The sequence below is a fragment of the Phyllostomus discolor genome, chromosome 9, assembly GCF_004126475.2.
Source record: "Phyllostomus discolor isolate MPI-MPIP mPhyDis1 chromosome 9, mPhyDis1.pri.v3, whole genome shotgun sequence".
NCBI classification, from domain to species: Eukaryota; Metazoa; Chordata; class Mammalia; order Chiroptera; family Phyllostomidae; genus Phyllostomus; species Phyllostomus discolor.
In genome coordinates, this window is record NC_040911.2 from 88,575,355 (window position 1) to 88,588,465 (window position 13,111).

A 13,111-nucleotide genomic window follows, 5' to 3' on the forward strand; every position below is an offset into this window, starting at 1 on the left:
GAAAAGCACAGTTCTGTGTGCTTTTTTTGTACATTGTTTTATTCTTAGAATAACCCCAAGAGCTGGGTGGAGTCATCTTTATTTCATAGATGAGGCCCAAAGGGGTAGAGTAACTGGTCCAAGGTCATCCAGCCTGTGCTCGGGTGGATCCCCTGCGCAGTACCGGTTTAGTTAGTGTGCCCTGGTGAGCAGAGAGCGAGCCTGGAGCCTGCAGAGTCCTGTGCAGCTCCAGCAGCTGGCCTTTTCATGACACTGCTTTCTTCTTTCAGCTTTCATTTCCCAGTGTTTCTGTCCCTGTTCTCTGCTGCTTGACTGCATTGTCATGCGCTCTGTTGGGTCAGGGGAGCTTTGAGTAGTACTGTGCCTTTCCCGAATGATTAAATATATTCTGTGTATGGCAACTCTTTTCTTCACTATAAAATCTCCTTTTCTATTCACTTTTTTAATTAAAGTTTTTCATTTTTTATTTTGAAATAATTTTAATCTTAAGTTGCAAAAATAGTGTGAATTGTTGCCATATACCTTTTATCCAGCTTCCCCAACTTAACATCTTACATAAGTAATATGATTATCAATACCAGGAAGTTTTTGTTATTAATTAGTCCATAGGCTTTCATTATAGTTCCACCAGTTACCCCACTAATGTCCCCAGGATTCAACCTAGGGTCACGTAGTTCTTCAGTTGTTCTGCGCCTTTAGCCTTCTCCACTCCAGGGAGGTTTGTCTTTCAGGACTTGGACACTTTTTAAGGGTATTACTCACTACTTACTTTGCAGAATGTCCTTCACTTTGAGTTTGTCTGACGTTTCCTTATAATTAAATTCAGGTCATATATTTTTGGCAAGAATACTCCAAAAGTGAGTGTGGTGAAGGTGTTGTCTGCTAGGTTTCTCCAGTGTAAAGTTGCTGTTTTTCTGCTTCTTAGTTAAGTATATGATGGGGTGATACTTTGATCTTGCAAATATCCTGATGATCTTGCCTGCAACAGTTATTATTGTAATACGGTACCTGCCAAAGGGGATTATCTCTTTCACTTCTTTTACACTTATTAATTAGAATTCTGTTGTAAGAGAAAGTTGTCCCTCCCCATTTATTTATTTATTCAGTTATTTACAACACTCTGGACTCATGGATATTTATTTTACTTTGTAGATTGTGATCCGCTACTGTCATTTATTTTGTTGCCCGTGTTATCCCAGATTGGCCCTTTGGAGAGCTCCTCAGGCTGGCTCCTGTGACACTTTTTTTTAGTGATAAGGCAGCTGGAAAGTTTGACCTTTTCAAAAGTGGGCATTACTTAGGATAGGTAGATCACACAGTTATATTTAAAGTTTGGCAGAAAGGAAGATATTCTAGTCTCTCTGTCTTTTCTCTACCCCATGTCCAGCCTTTCTAGGCGTGAGACATCTGATCGCAGTTCATTCACCAACATGAAATTTGGGTAGGAACTATTGTATGCACCTTTAACCTTTAAAATCCAGATTCCTGCCTTAGGGGGCTTTATTGGCAACTGAATACGTTAACAGGCAGACATTTTCCTTTTTGTCTGAAAGCCCTTTCTTCTTCCACCCTTCCAGTCTTGATAACAACATGTCCAGCTGGCCGTCCGTCGCGGTCGTCTCACCTCTTCCTTCCTTTCCACTCTGACTCGGGTCAGTCACCAAGCCTGTGCGTTTCACCTTTGAGTATCCTTTGCGTGAACCCTTTGTCCTTCAGTCCCAGTGTTCCTGCTCGGGTAGAGCTCTGTGTTCTCCGTTTAGACTGATAAGGTAGTTTCTAACTAGTTTCATTGTCTTTGATGTCCGCCCCTTTCATTTTCCCTGTCACTAGAACAGTAAAATCACACTGGTCCTCTGTTTAACATTTCTTTGGTTTCCTATAATCTGTGAGTGAGGTCTAGACTCCTCAGCATGGCTAGAAGGTTCTCCACCAGGCACATGCACGTGCTCAGTGTGGGTGCCTCCCCATACCCTCAGCGCTGGTGCTCTTGACTGTAAACTGCTCCTCAAATACACTCATTCATGCCTTTGGACTTCCCTTGTGTCCTCCACCAGTGCTCTTCCCTGTCCCTGCGCATTTGCCGCACTATTCATCCTGTAAGGTCCCGTTTAAATGTTGACCCTTCATCTGTGCTGCCATAGAACTTAATTTAAATTTTATGTTTTATTATGCACTATTTTAAATACACAGAAAAGAGCCGAGAATTAAATTTAAGGTCTTTGTATTCCTCAAACACTTTTTCTTCCCTGTGTCCCCAGATTTGGGGTTTATTGTTCCAGTTCCAGTTTTTACATTTCCGCTACATATATTGTATGTATTTTTAAACAGTATATTGCATTAATTTGCATCTTCTCAAAATTTATATATTACATTATACTGTATGTTCCTTTTGCAATTTGCTTGTTTTCACTCAATATTTGATGACAGCCATATTTATACATGTAGAACTAGAGCTCTATGCATAAATATGGGTAATTATCATAAAAGTAATCCTTTTTGTGAATAAATCAGATTTTATTCATTAATTTTCCTACTGTCAGACATTAAGATTTTCACTATTACAGTCAGTGCCGCTGTGAACAGTATTAGTGCATTTGTCCTCCTGCAGGCTTTATCTAGAGCAGTGACTTTCAGCCTTTTACATCTCACGGCCCACACGCACTAATCCCTGAAATTCTGGGGCACACCAGGAAAATGTATTTTCTGCCAGTCTGACAAAAAAATAAGTATAATTTTGATTCATTCACACTGGACATCTATAATTATACTGAAAAAGACTATTTTTTTTTCCGACAATCTAAGGGAAAAGAGGTCGGTGCCCCTGACTAAAAGAGTCAGGTATTGCAAGTTTTAATAATTCTTGTGACACACTGTTGAAAAATCACTGATCGTGAGCGAAGTTATGGGATGATAGGGTGTGCTCATCTTCCAGCTTTATTAAGTATTGCCAAATTGCTCTTTTCTTTATATTCTTACCAATATTTGATATTAAGAGTTGTTGATGATTTAGCTGTGAAATGGTATTTTGTTTTAATGTTTTTCCTTGGCTACTGGTAAGGTTGAAGATCTTGTGTTTATTAAGCATTTGGGTTTCCTTTGTCAGTTTTTCTTTTGGTTTATTAGTCTTTTTTATTATTCATATTTTAGGAGCTATATATACTCTGAATACTAATCCTTAGTTATGAGCATCAGATGTCTTCCTTCAGTGTGTTGCTTTATGGCATCTTTTGATGCACAAAAGTTAATTTCAGTGAAGCCTAATTTAAAAGTATTTTTTTCCTGTACTTTTTCTGTCTTCTTTTAAAAAATCCTATGCTGCTCCAAGGTCAAAAAGATATTCTCCAATAGTTTTTCAAATGTATTTTTATTGTATTTTTTCCATTACCATTTATGTCCTTTATACCCACTGCCTGTTGCAGTCACCACGCTGTTGTTCATGTCCATGCCTCCACTATTTTCTTCTAACAGTGTTTGAGTTGTTTTCACTTTATCAAGTTTATTTTTCTTGCTATAGTTTATACTCCCTGTCTATAATTCTTTTTGCTTCGTATTACCATTGCTTTCTTCTGTGTTTCTCCTTCATTGGGTTGGGAACACCTTGTGGGCGGAGACCAACTTTATTTTTTCAGTGCTTTTTCTCACATTCCCTTGTAACTATGTTTTCTCACATTCCCTCCAGGGAATGAGCTCATCATCCAGGGCTGAACCTTTACCTTATACAAAGTAGCTTGGCTTTTTTTTTTTTTAATAGCTTTACTGAGGATATAATTGTGCAACCATCACCACTATCTAGTTCCAGAACATTTTCATCACCCCAAAAAGCAACTTCAGGTCTAGTAGTTACTCCTGTATAGGGATACATCCTCCTCCCAGTCCTGGCAACTACTAATCTACTTTTTGTCCCCATGATTTGCCTTTTGGGGACATTTCATATAAATGGAATCATATACTATGTAGCCTTTTGTGTCTGGCTGTTTTTACTTAGCATGATATTTTTAAGATTAATGTTAATAGCATTTATCAGTACTTTATTTTTTTTATGGCTGAATAACATTCCATTATATAGATAGATCATATTTTATTTATCCATTCATCAGTTGGTGGACATTAAGGGTATTTCTACTTATTGGCTAATAAATATTGATGTTATGAGCATTCACATACAAGGTTTTGTTTAATTACCTGTTTTTGGTTATTTAAGTATATGCCTAGGAATGGAATTACTGGGTTGTATGATGACTGTATTTTACTTTTTGAGGCACTGATAAACTGTTTTTCAAAGAAGCTGCAACATTTTACATTCTCTCTAGCAATGTAGGGGGGTTCTGCTTCTCTACATCCTTATAAACACTTAACTATCTTTTTTCTCCCCATTCTGGCCATCCTAAGTGTGAAGTAATATCTTAATATGATTTCGATTTGTATTCCCCTGATAACTAATGATATTCAGCATCTTTTCATGTGCTTCTTGTTGATTTGTCTATCTTTGGGGAAATGTCTATTCAAATCCTTCATCCATTAAAAATACTTTTTTGGTCTTTTTATTTCTTCCTTCCTGATATGTACACCTCTTACTTTTTTTCCTAATTACATTATTTGTCTTTATGTTCTTATGACTTCTTTTTATTTTCTGGGTATAAGTCTCTTATGAGATACATGACTTGCAAATACTTTCTTACAGCCTATAGGCTGTCTTTTCCCTTGTTTTCTTTTGAAGCACAAAGAGTTTTAATTTTGATGAAGTACAGTTCATTTATTTTTCTTACACTGTTTGTGCTTTGTGTTATAGCTAAGTAACCATTGGCTAATCCAAGCTCATAAAGATTTACTTCTGTTTTCTTACAAGAATTTTACAGTTTTAGCTCTTACAATTAGGTTTCTGGTCCATTTTGAGTTAATTTTAAAGTATTTTTATTGATTATGCTATTATAGTCTTCCCAATTTTTCCCCTGTTACCCCCCGTCCATCCTCCCCCCCAACCCTCCAGCATTCCCCCACCCTTAGTTTATGTCTGTGGTTGTACATAGAAGGTCTTTGAGTCCTCTGTTTCCTGTGCCATTTTTTATCTTTCCCCATCTATTTTATGCCTACTAATTATGTGTCTTCTTCCCTGTACCTCCCCCCCCCAATTTCTCCCTTCCCCCTCCCCACTGAACTCCCTCTATGTGATGTCCATTTTCTGATTCTGTTCCTGTTCTGGCTATTTGCTTAGTTTTTGTTTTCATTGTTTTTCTTTTCTTTTAGGTTCATTTGTTGATAGTTACAAGTTTGTTGTCATGTTATTGTTCATATCTTTTATCTTTTTTCTTAGATAAGTCCCTTTAACATTTTGTATAGTAAGGGTTTGGTGATGATAAATTCCTTTAACATGACCTTATCTGAGAAGCACTTTATCTGCCCTTCCATTCTAAATGATAGTGTTGCTGGATAGAGTCATCTTGGATGTAGGTCCTTGCCTTTCATGACTTGGAATACTTCTTTCCAGCCCCTTCTTGCCTGTAAGGTCTCTTTTGAGAAATCAGCTGATGGCCTTATGGGAACTCTTTTGTAGGTAACTGTCTCCTTATCTCTCGCTGCTTTTAAGATTCTCTCCTTATCTTTAATCTTGGGTAATGTGATTATGATGTGTCTTGGTGTGTGCTTCCTTGGGTCCAATTTCTTTGGGACTCTCTGAGCTTCCTGGACTTCCTAGAAGTCTATTTCCTTTGCCAGATTGGGGAAGTTTTCCTTCATTATTTGCTCAAATAAGTTTTCAGTTTCTTGCTGTTGCTCTTCTCCTTCTGGCACCCCTATGATTCAGATATTGGAACGTTTCAAGTTATCCCAGAGAGTCCTCAGCCTCTCATCATTTTTTTGGATTCTTGTTTCTTCGTTCTGATCCAGTTGGGTATTTATTTCTTCCTTTTGTTCCAAATGGTTGCTTTGAATCCTGGTTTCCTTGTCACTGTTGGTTCCCTGAATATTTTGCTTTATATCATTTTGGGTATCTTTCATTTGTTCTTTCATTTTTCGATGAAGCTCAGTCAGTTCTGTGAGCATTTTGATTACCAGGGCTTTAAATTCTCCGTCAGTTAGGTTGACAGTGTCCTCATTGCTTAGTTCTGAGGTTTTGCTGTATTCTCTTGTTTGGGCCATATTTCTTTGTTTTGGTGCACCTGTTAAGTTGTAAGGGGCGGAGCCTTAGGTATTCACCAGGCAGGGTAATCCTCTTTGCTGCACTGCCTGTAGGGGAGGGGCTAGAGAGGGAGCAATGCAGCTCGCCTGCTCATCTCTAGTGCACTTTCCAACAGACTCTTAAGTCAGACTGGAAGTATCTCCCACCGCGGCAACCCCAGCTGTAGCCCACAGTCAGCTCTGAGTCTCAGTTTTCCCCTTAAGTCAGTCCCTCCCATGCAGATCCATGGAGCTCCGCAGTCAGCCCTGCCGCTCAGATGCCTTGCCATGGTTTTTCTGAGTTGGCCTGCGAGCGCCTTACTGGTCTGGTTGTTCTGGCTGATTTTTTCTTTAATTCCTTGGCTGTCGGAGTTCCATGCAGTTTGATTTTCTGGTGCTTCTGGTTGTTTATTGATTTTAAATTGGTTGTTATCCTCCTTTTGGTTATAAGAGGAAGCGAAGGGTTTCTTCCTGCGCCTCCATCTTGGCCGGAACTCTGAGTTAATTTTGTTTTTAAAGCTTTTATTTATTTATTTTAGGCAGAGGGGAAGAGAGAGAGGGAGAGAAACATCAATGTGTGGTTGCCTCTCACGTACCTTATGCGTGACCTGGGGACCTGACCTGCCCCTGCAACCCAGGCATGTGCCTGACTGGGAACCAACTGACGACCCTTTGGTTCGCAGGCCTGCACTCAGTCCACTGAGCTCCACCAGCCAAGGCAGAGTTAATGTTTGTATGTGGTGTGAGGTATGGGTCTAACTTTTTTCTTTTGCATTTGGATAGCTAGCTGTCCAGTTGAAAAAACTCTTCTCTCCCTATTGAATTGCCTTCGCGTCTTTGTCAAAAAACAGTTGACTAAACTAAAAGAGTTCATTTCTAGACTTGCAATTCTGCTTCATTAGTCTGTATTTTTATGCTGTTCTTGATTACTATAACAGCTTGGCTTTTTCTGCAAACATCAAGTCTGGTGTTTGAGTGTTTCTGTGCCTTGTGGAGGATATTATCTAAGTACAAAATAGCAGAAATGGTTAATAGCTGTTACTCATGCAATGATATAAGCCCTATTGAAGCCCTTGCTGCCCTTTTACTTCACAGTGATGGAGTATACATTACACAGTCTCCTCTCTTCCTCTTCTTTGTGTTGGAACTTTATATATGTGATTGTGTGCATGCAGTCTCTGACCTCTTGCACACATGCAACTTTACAGTATAATTTCAGTCACAGTCACATTTATAGCCCTAGAGTGGCTCAGCAGGTCCCGTTTACTCTCCTGAGGGACACTTGACATTGGCCAGAGTGCATTACAGGTGGTTTGGTGTGGAAGGCCTGTAATAACACTTGTTGACATTGGACTTGTCTGTCATGGGGACCATGGGTTTTAGAACTATCTTTAGCATTAATTGCCCTTAATGCACGATCATTTTTGACAGTAATGAGCTAAAGAGGGGGTTATTACTCAGCAGAAAGACTGCATTTCCTGGAGTTAAAACACTTTTTGAGATGTATGTGGCATGCAGCGCAGGCAAAGAAAGGACTTAGCATGACTCACTGTGAAACGGGCTGAGCTGCATTTATAGTGGCCAAACAATGCCCTTTGCTATTATGAAAACTAATCCTGCAGTGTTCGTTTAAAGGAAGAAGCAGCTAACCCACAGGGGTCCTGCTCTGAACCCTTTACAGCAGAGCTTTGAAAAAAATGTCAATGATTTTATTTCTCAGTTTGCTTTAAAAGCATAAAAATGCTTTTCTTTTAAATGTTTTGAGAGACTCATCTGTAGTAAGATTTTAGGAGCAGAAGGACTTGTTTTAAACTGTTCCCTATCTAAGGACAGCCCTGCAGTGTTTCTGTGCAATAAAGAAATATGCAGCTTAGGGGGCCTTTTAGAATTAGGACGGAGAACAAACCCGAAATGCTGCGAGTTCACTGCAGTTCGCCATCCCATGCATCTGTGTTGTTCAGACGGGAGTGCTGATGGCATTTTCAGTGCAAACACACAATTGAATCTTGATTAGCGAGCCTTAGTGACCATGTTTTTGTTGTAAGTGTATAGTCAGGATTCTAAATGAAGACCTGAGGAGCCTTACACAAATTTTTAAACATCAGTTTGTGTATGTCTATCTGCTGAAAGGGAGAGTAATTATTTTTAAAATCATACATATTTGGTGGTACTTTTTAATACAAAAATGTTTATAAAGAAGAAAGTACATAGCACACAATCTCAGGTTTGCTCAGGTAATCCCTACTTTTTTAAAAAAAACAGGAGTAAAATATGCATGTAGTTAAAAATTTTAAGGTACCAAAAGGTAGACATATAAGAGCCTTCTCTCAAACCTTCAGTCCAGCCCTCCTCAGAGGGAATCCATTATGAACAGTGCCTGTCTGCATAGCCTTTCCTACTGACACAAAGGGCACATTCTATAAGCAGTTGTATTCTTTGCTTTCTTCGCTTTTGTCACAAAGTAGAAGCTCCCAGCTTTCCCCTTGGGGCTCAATTCAACTTGATGGCCCCCCACTGCCCCACGCCAACAATAATTCACTCAGTTGCTTGGACTTGGTGATAGGCAGTGATGTTAAATATAATTCTGCCAATAGATGGTTGTGTATTCAGAAGTAGGAGTCCATAGACACTTGTTCTTTTGAATTGCTCCACAGTAATTCATAGTGTACATGTACCATTATTTTTTTAACTTGTCTCCTGTTTATGGACATTTAGGTGGGACGATGATTTTAAGATCACATTTACATATTAAGTGAGTAAGTCTTTAAGAGAATGAGTGACAGGAGTGAAGAGGAAATTATTTAGTTCATGTTGATGAAGAATGCAGAGTAATTAACTATGAAGACAGATTATTATTACTATTTAATATATCATGGGGTATTGCTAAACTTCTACCTCTCCCAAAACTAGAAGACTGCCTAAGGCCTCCTGCCACACATTTCGTACTCCCTAGCCAAGGATACCCCAAGGCCAACTTGGGTCACAGTCCTTTTCCTGTGCTTTTGTAGCACTTTGCACGTCCCTCATTAAAGCAGTAGCCTGATCTCTTTTAATTTAGCTTTGCATACATGCTTTCCTTTAGGACAGGAAGTACATCTTGCCATCGCTGTATATCCCCTGCGCCTAGGTGCCCCTTACACTCTAGGGGGATGTAGGGAAAGTGGTCTCACGGGGTGTCTTGCTAAATAAAAGGCAGTAGCCTGATTAGAGCTCTTTGACTACTTTTTTAAAAAAAGATTTTATTTATTTATTTTTAGAGAGAGAGGAAGGGAGGGAGACAGAGTGAGAGAAACATTAATTGGTTGCCTCTTGAATGCACCCTACTGGGGACTGAACCCACAACCCAGGCATGTATGTGCCCTGACCAGGAATCAAACCAGAGTCCTTTAGCTTTGCGGAACGATGTCCAACCAATGGAGCCACATGGTTAGGGCTCTTTGACTATTTCTTTGCTTGAAACTTCCACTCTTAGTTTTTCTTCAGATGGAAGTGGTGTCAGTGCCTCTCTGGGCTGAGCTGTATGTAGCAGAGCCTGCTCTGTTTTGAGCCCTGTGTGAGTTGGGAAGCTTTTTGCTCAGCATAGAACCCAAAGAGCCAAAATGGAGGCTCCCAGCTCTCCCCCTGTGGAATTATTAAACTTGAAGGCTAACTATCCTCCCCCACTGCCATAATTCAGTCAGTTGTCTAGAGTCAGTGACATGCAATGATGCTAAATATAATTCTGCCAATAGATGGCCGTGTATTCAGCAAGTTGGAGATAAAATCTTTATAGCTTCCAGCAATAAATCTTTTCAGGGTTTTTTTATGTGTTTTTTTTTTTTTTAGCACAACAGAACACCCATACTCAACCCAGTAATAATTGAGACTGTTGTCACAAAATAGTTATTGTGGTGGCAGAATAGAAAGCTGTTGAAAGGAATTACTTGATAGCTAACTTTATCCCTTTTTAATTTTTCTTTGCCCTTGATTTGAGGCTGTCACACCTTGATAATATGTTTTAGGAAAATGCTGAAACTATCCTTCAATTATTTGCCCAGCCCTCTCTCTGTCTATTCCTTGGTCCTGACTCAGACTGTAAGCCAGTGGATTTGGCAGAGATTTCCCTAAGTATTACATTCAAGCTTGTCAAATATTTAGGAGTCTCACAGATGTTTGCACATAAAAAGGTTCCTTGGGTTTGTTGTCATAATTTGCACATTCAAAATTATATTTAAATTAAAAATTCCCTGTGAATAGACTTTTAGCATGTTTTCTGTCTCTTGGAATTTTACACTTATTTTAAATCTGATTTTTAAAATTTGTGTACTGGCATCAACAAACTCTTCTGTGGGAAAATGTTTATAAGGAATGTATAGAATTCAAACATGGGAAGAATCAAGATGGATTGGTTTGTGCTTGCAATAGACTCTAAATTTCAGTGCCTTAAAACAAAAGTTTCTTTTGGCCCTGGCTGGATGTCTTTAGTCTGTCAAATGGGAGCTCTGCTTCATGTTTTTCTTACTCCGGGACCCAGGTTTAAGGAGCAAGCCCTTTTTTCTACACATTTCTCTACCATGTCAGAGGTAAAGAGAATCACACGCTGACTCTTACTCGAGAGTCAGCACATTTCACTCTCCTCATATTTCATTGGACAGAGCAAGTCACGTGGCTACACTTGACTCTTGGGGGACAGGAAGTACAATTCTGTCACATGCTCAGGAGAACCAAAAGTACTTGGTGCATGGTACAGACACTGCCTTAGTGTCTTAGGTCTCCACGGGCAGACTTAGTCTGCTTGGCACAGAGTAAGTGTTGTTGGGAACGTGGGTAGCAAGGTGCCTAAGAACATGGACTCACGTTCTTCACCTGAAATAGGACTACCTTACAGAGTTGTAAGGATTAAATGAGATAATTTTTGTAAAGTCATTGTCTTTCACATAGTAAATACTCAATAAACATTAGCTGTCATTATATTTGAGTACTTATTGATTTTGATTTAAATTATTTGAAGAATACTGCTTAAGGATTTTCCCCTTATTTATTTTAAAGGACACAAGAAAAAATACACTTTTTTTCCCTTTCTTTTTTCCTTTTAAACATATACAGTGCAACCAAAGCCAAAGAAAGGAAGAAGGATTAAGAATCAAGGAGTTACTTCTGGGCCTCAGGATGTGAGAGGTGGAAATACTACCTGGTTGGGTCAATTTTACTAAAATCATTGAAGATTTCCTGTCTTAGAGTTTTTCATGCTTCCATTCACCTTTAAGAGAAAAATTTGGGTATGTGTGTTAATTCTTGGCACATCCACCAGTTGACTTGGAGATTTTCTTTTGTTTCATTTTAGCTCAAAGTCAAGATCTCAACTGAAGTTGGCATCACCAATGTTGATCTCTCCACTGTGGATAAGGATCAGAGCATTGCCCCCAAAACCACACGGTAGGTGGGGTGCCTCCTGGGCATGGAGTTGGGCTTGAGCCGAGCCCCTCCAGATGCCCTTTCTGTGTCCGCGATGATGCAGCTCACACCACCAGGGATGCTGCGTGGCATCCAAGCAGCTTGGGGGGATGTCTATACCAGTGGTCAGCCTGGGCAAACCAGCCCACGAAATAAAGAGCTTACTTCAGAATGTAAGCCTGAGTCAGTGAGCAGTGTCACCAAGCACAGTATTTAATTAAGATGACAGTTTTTTCAAAGACTTTGTCAGTGAAGAAAGTAGTGTATTAATTTATATTCTGGTGTAATGTGTATCTTCATAGTCCTGAAGTTGCTGTTAGTGGCTTCATGGCAACTCTGTGACCCACATGTGGCTGAAAAAAGTTGGGAGCCTCATAGGTCCTTAGAACTGAGATGGCAGACATCTAGCATTAGGGCTACAGTTCCCTTTCTCCAGTTCACGGACGGCGTCATCCATCTGCCATAGCGTTTGTTCCTTTTTAACACAACCTTCTAAGTAACCGTTAGCAACTTATCAGACTTGGACCAGAACACTGTATGAGGCCCGTTTGTTAGCCCTTTCCCAGATCCTCATTCTGGGAACCCGTCTATACCTCTGGGTATTGTCAAACCACCAACTCAACTCAACTGGGATGACTATAGATGTCAAAGAAAGTAGGTGAACCCTCGAGGCCATTCGGGATGTTACTAGCTAGAGCCTGGAAGGGAAGTGTTCACTTTTTTTATGTCCTGTGACAGGGCTGGGCCTTCTGCCTCTGGCTTGAATATTTTCGTAGTGACATTGGAGATTGCAGCATTATTGCAGTGGATTCTGCAATAATGTCTGTGCGGGTGCTTTGCAAAGTTTAATGTTCTGTGTGGGTGAGGAGTTGATGTTACTCGTAAGTAAATACAGAGCCTAAATATATAATAGAGCCAGGTGTGAGCTCTGTAACCATTTGGCTTGTTCTGTCCCCTGGCCATTTTAACCTAAAATCCCAGGAAATAGCTATGAAAAAAACAGTTTTCTCATCAAGACAGCCTTTTGAGAAAATGACTTTTTAAAATTCAATTTCAGAGAAGAAAATAAATTGAAACAGTATCCGGGGGAAAATAACAGCATTTTTAAAAAAGAAAAGAAAAAGCTATACGTACCCTTCTTTGCTCTGCATCTCCTACCCCCTCGTCTCCCAACCTTGCTCACATCTGCTGCTGACACCGACCCTGTGCTTATTCCTCCTCGTGGTTTTGCCAGCCCAGCTCTTCAGTCCACCTGCATGCCTACAGGGGAACACACGAGCCCTGCTGGTTCCTGACTTGCTTGACTGGACATCCTTAGGTCCTGGAAGTAAAAGCCTGGAGCATCTACATACAGCGTTTTCCCCAGACACTGCTAAAAACCAAGTGCTTTTCTCAGTCCCGGCTTTATGAGTCCAGTTTGCCTCTGGGCACAGACGATTTTCCACTTCAGCCTGTCCACGACAGAACAGTGTTACAATGAAAGGGACAATTCAGCAATGAAGTGAAGTTTGTGTTTTTCACTGTG

The 13,111-nt window shown here is 39.9% G+C and overlaps 1 protein-coding gene across 4 annotated transcripts in view; it reads left to right on the top strand.

Annotated features, from left to right (window-relative positions):
• The window catches only part of RPN2 (ribophorin II), a 53,484-nt gene that overhangs the window by 26,762 nt on the left and 13,611 nt on the right, over positions 1 to 13,111 (top strand). For all 4 annotated transcript variants that reach the window (XM_028523908.1, XM_028523909.2, XM_036009807.1 and 1 more), the window contains one exon: positions 11,477 to 11,568. In XM_028523908.1, the coding sequence (XP_028379709.1) occupies positions 11,477 to 11,568 (92 nt within the window). The remainder of the gene's footprint in view (positions 1 to 11,476; positions 11,569 to 13,111) is intronic.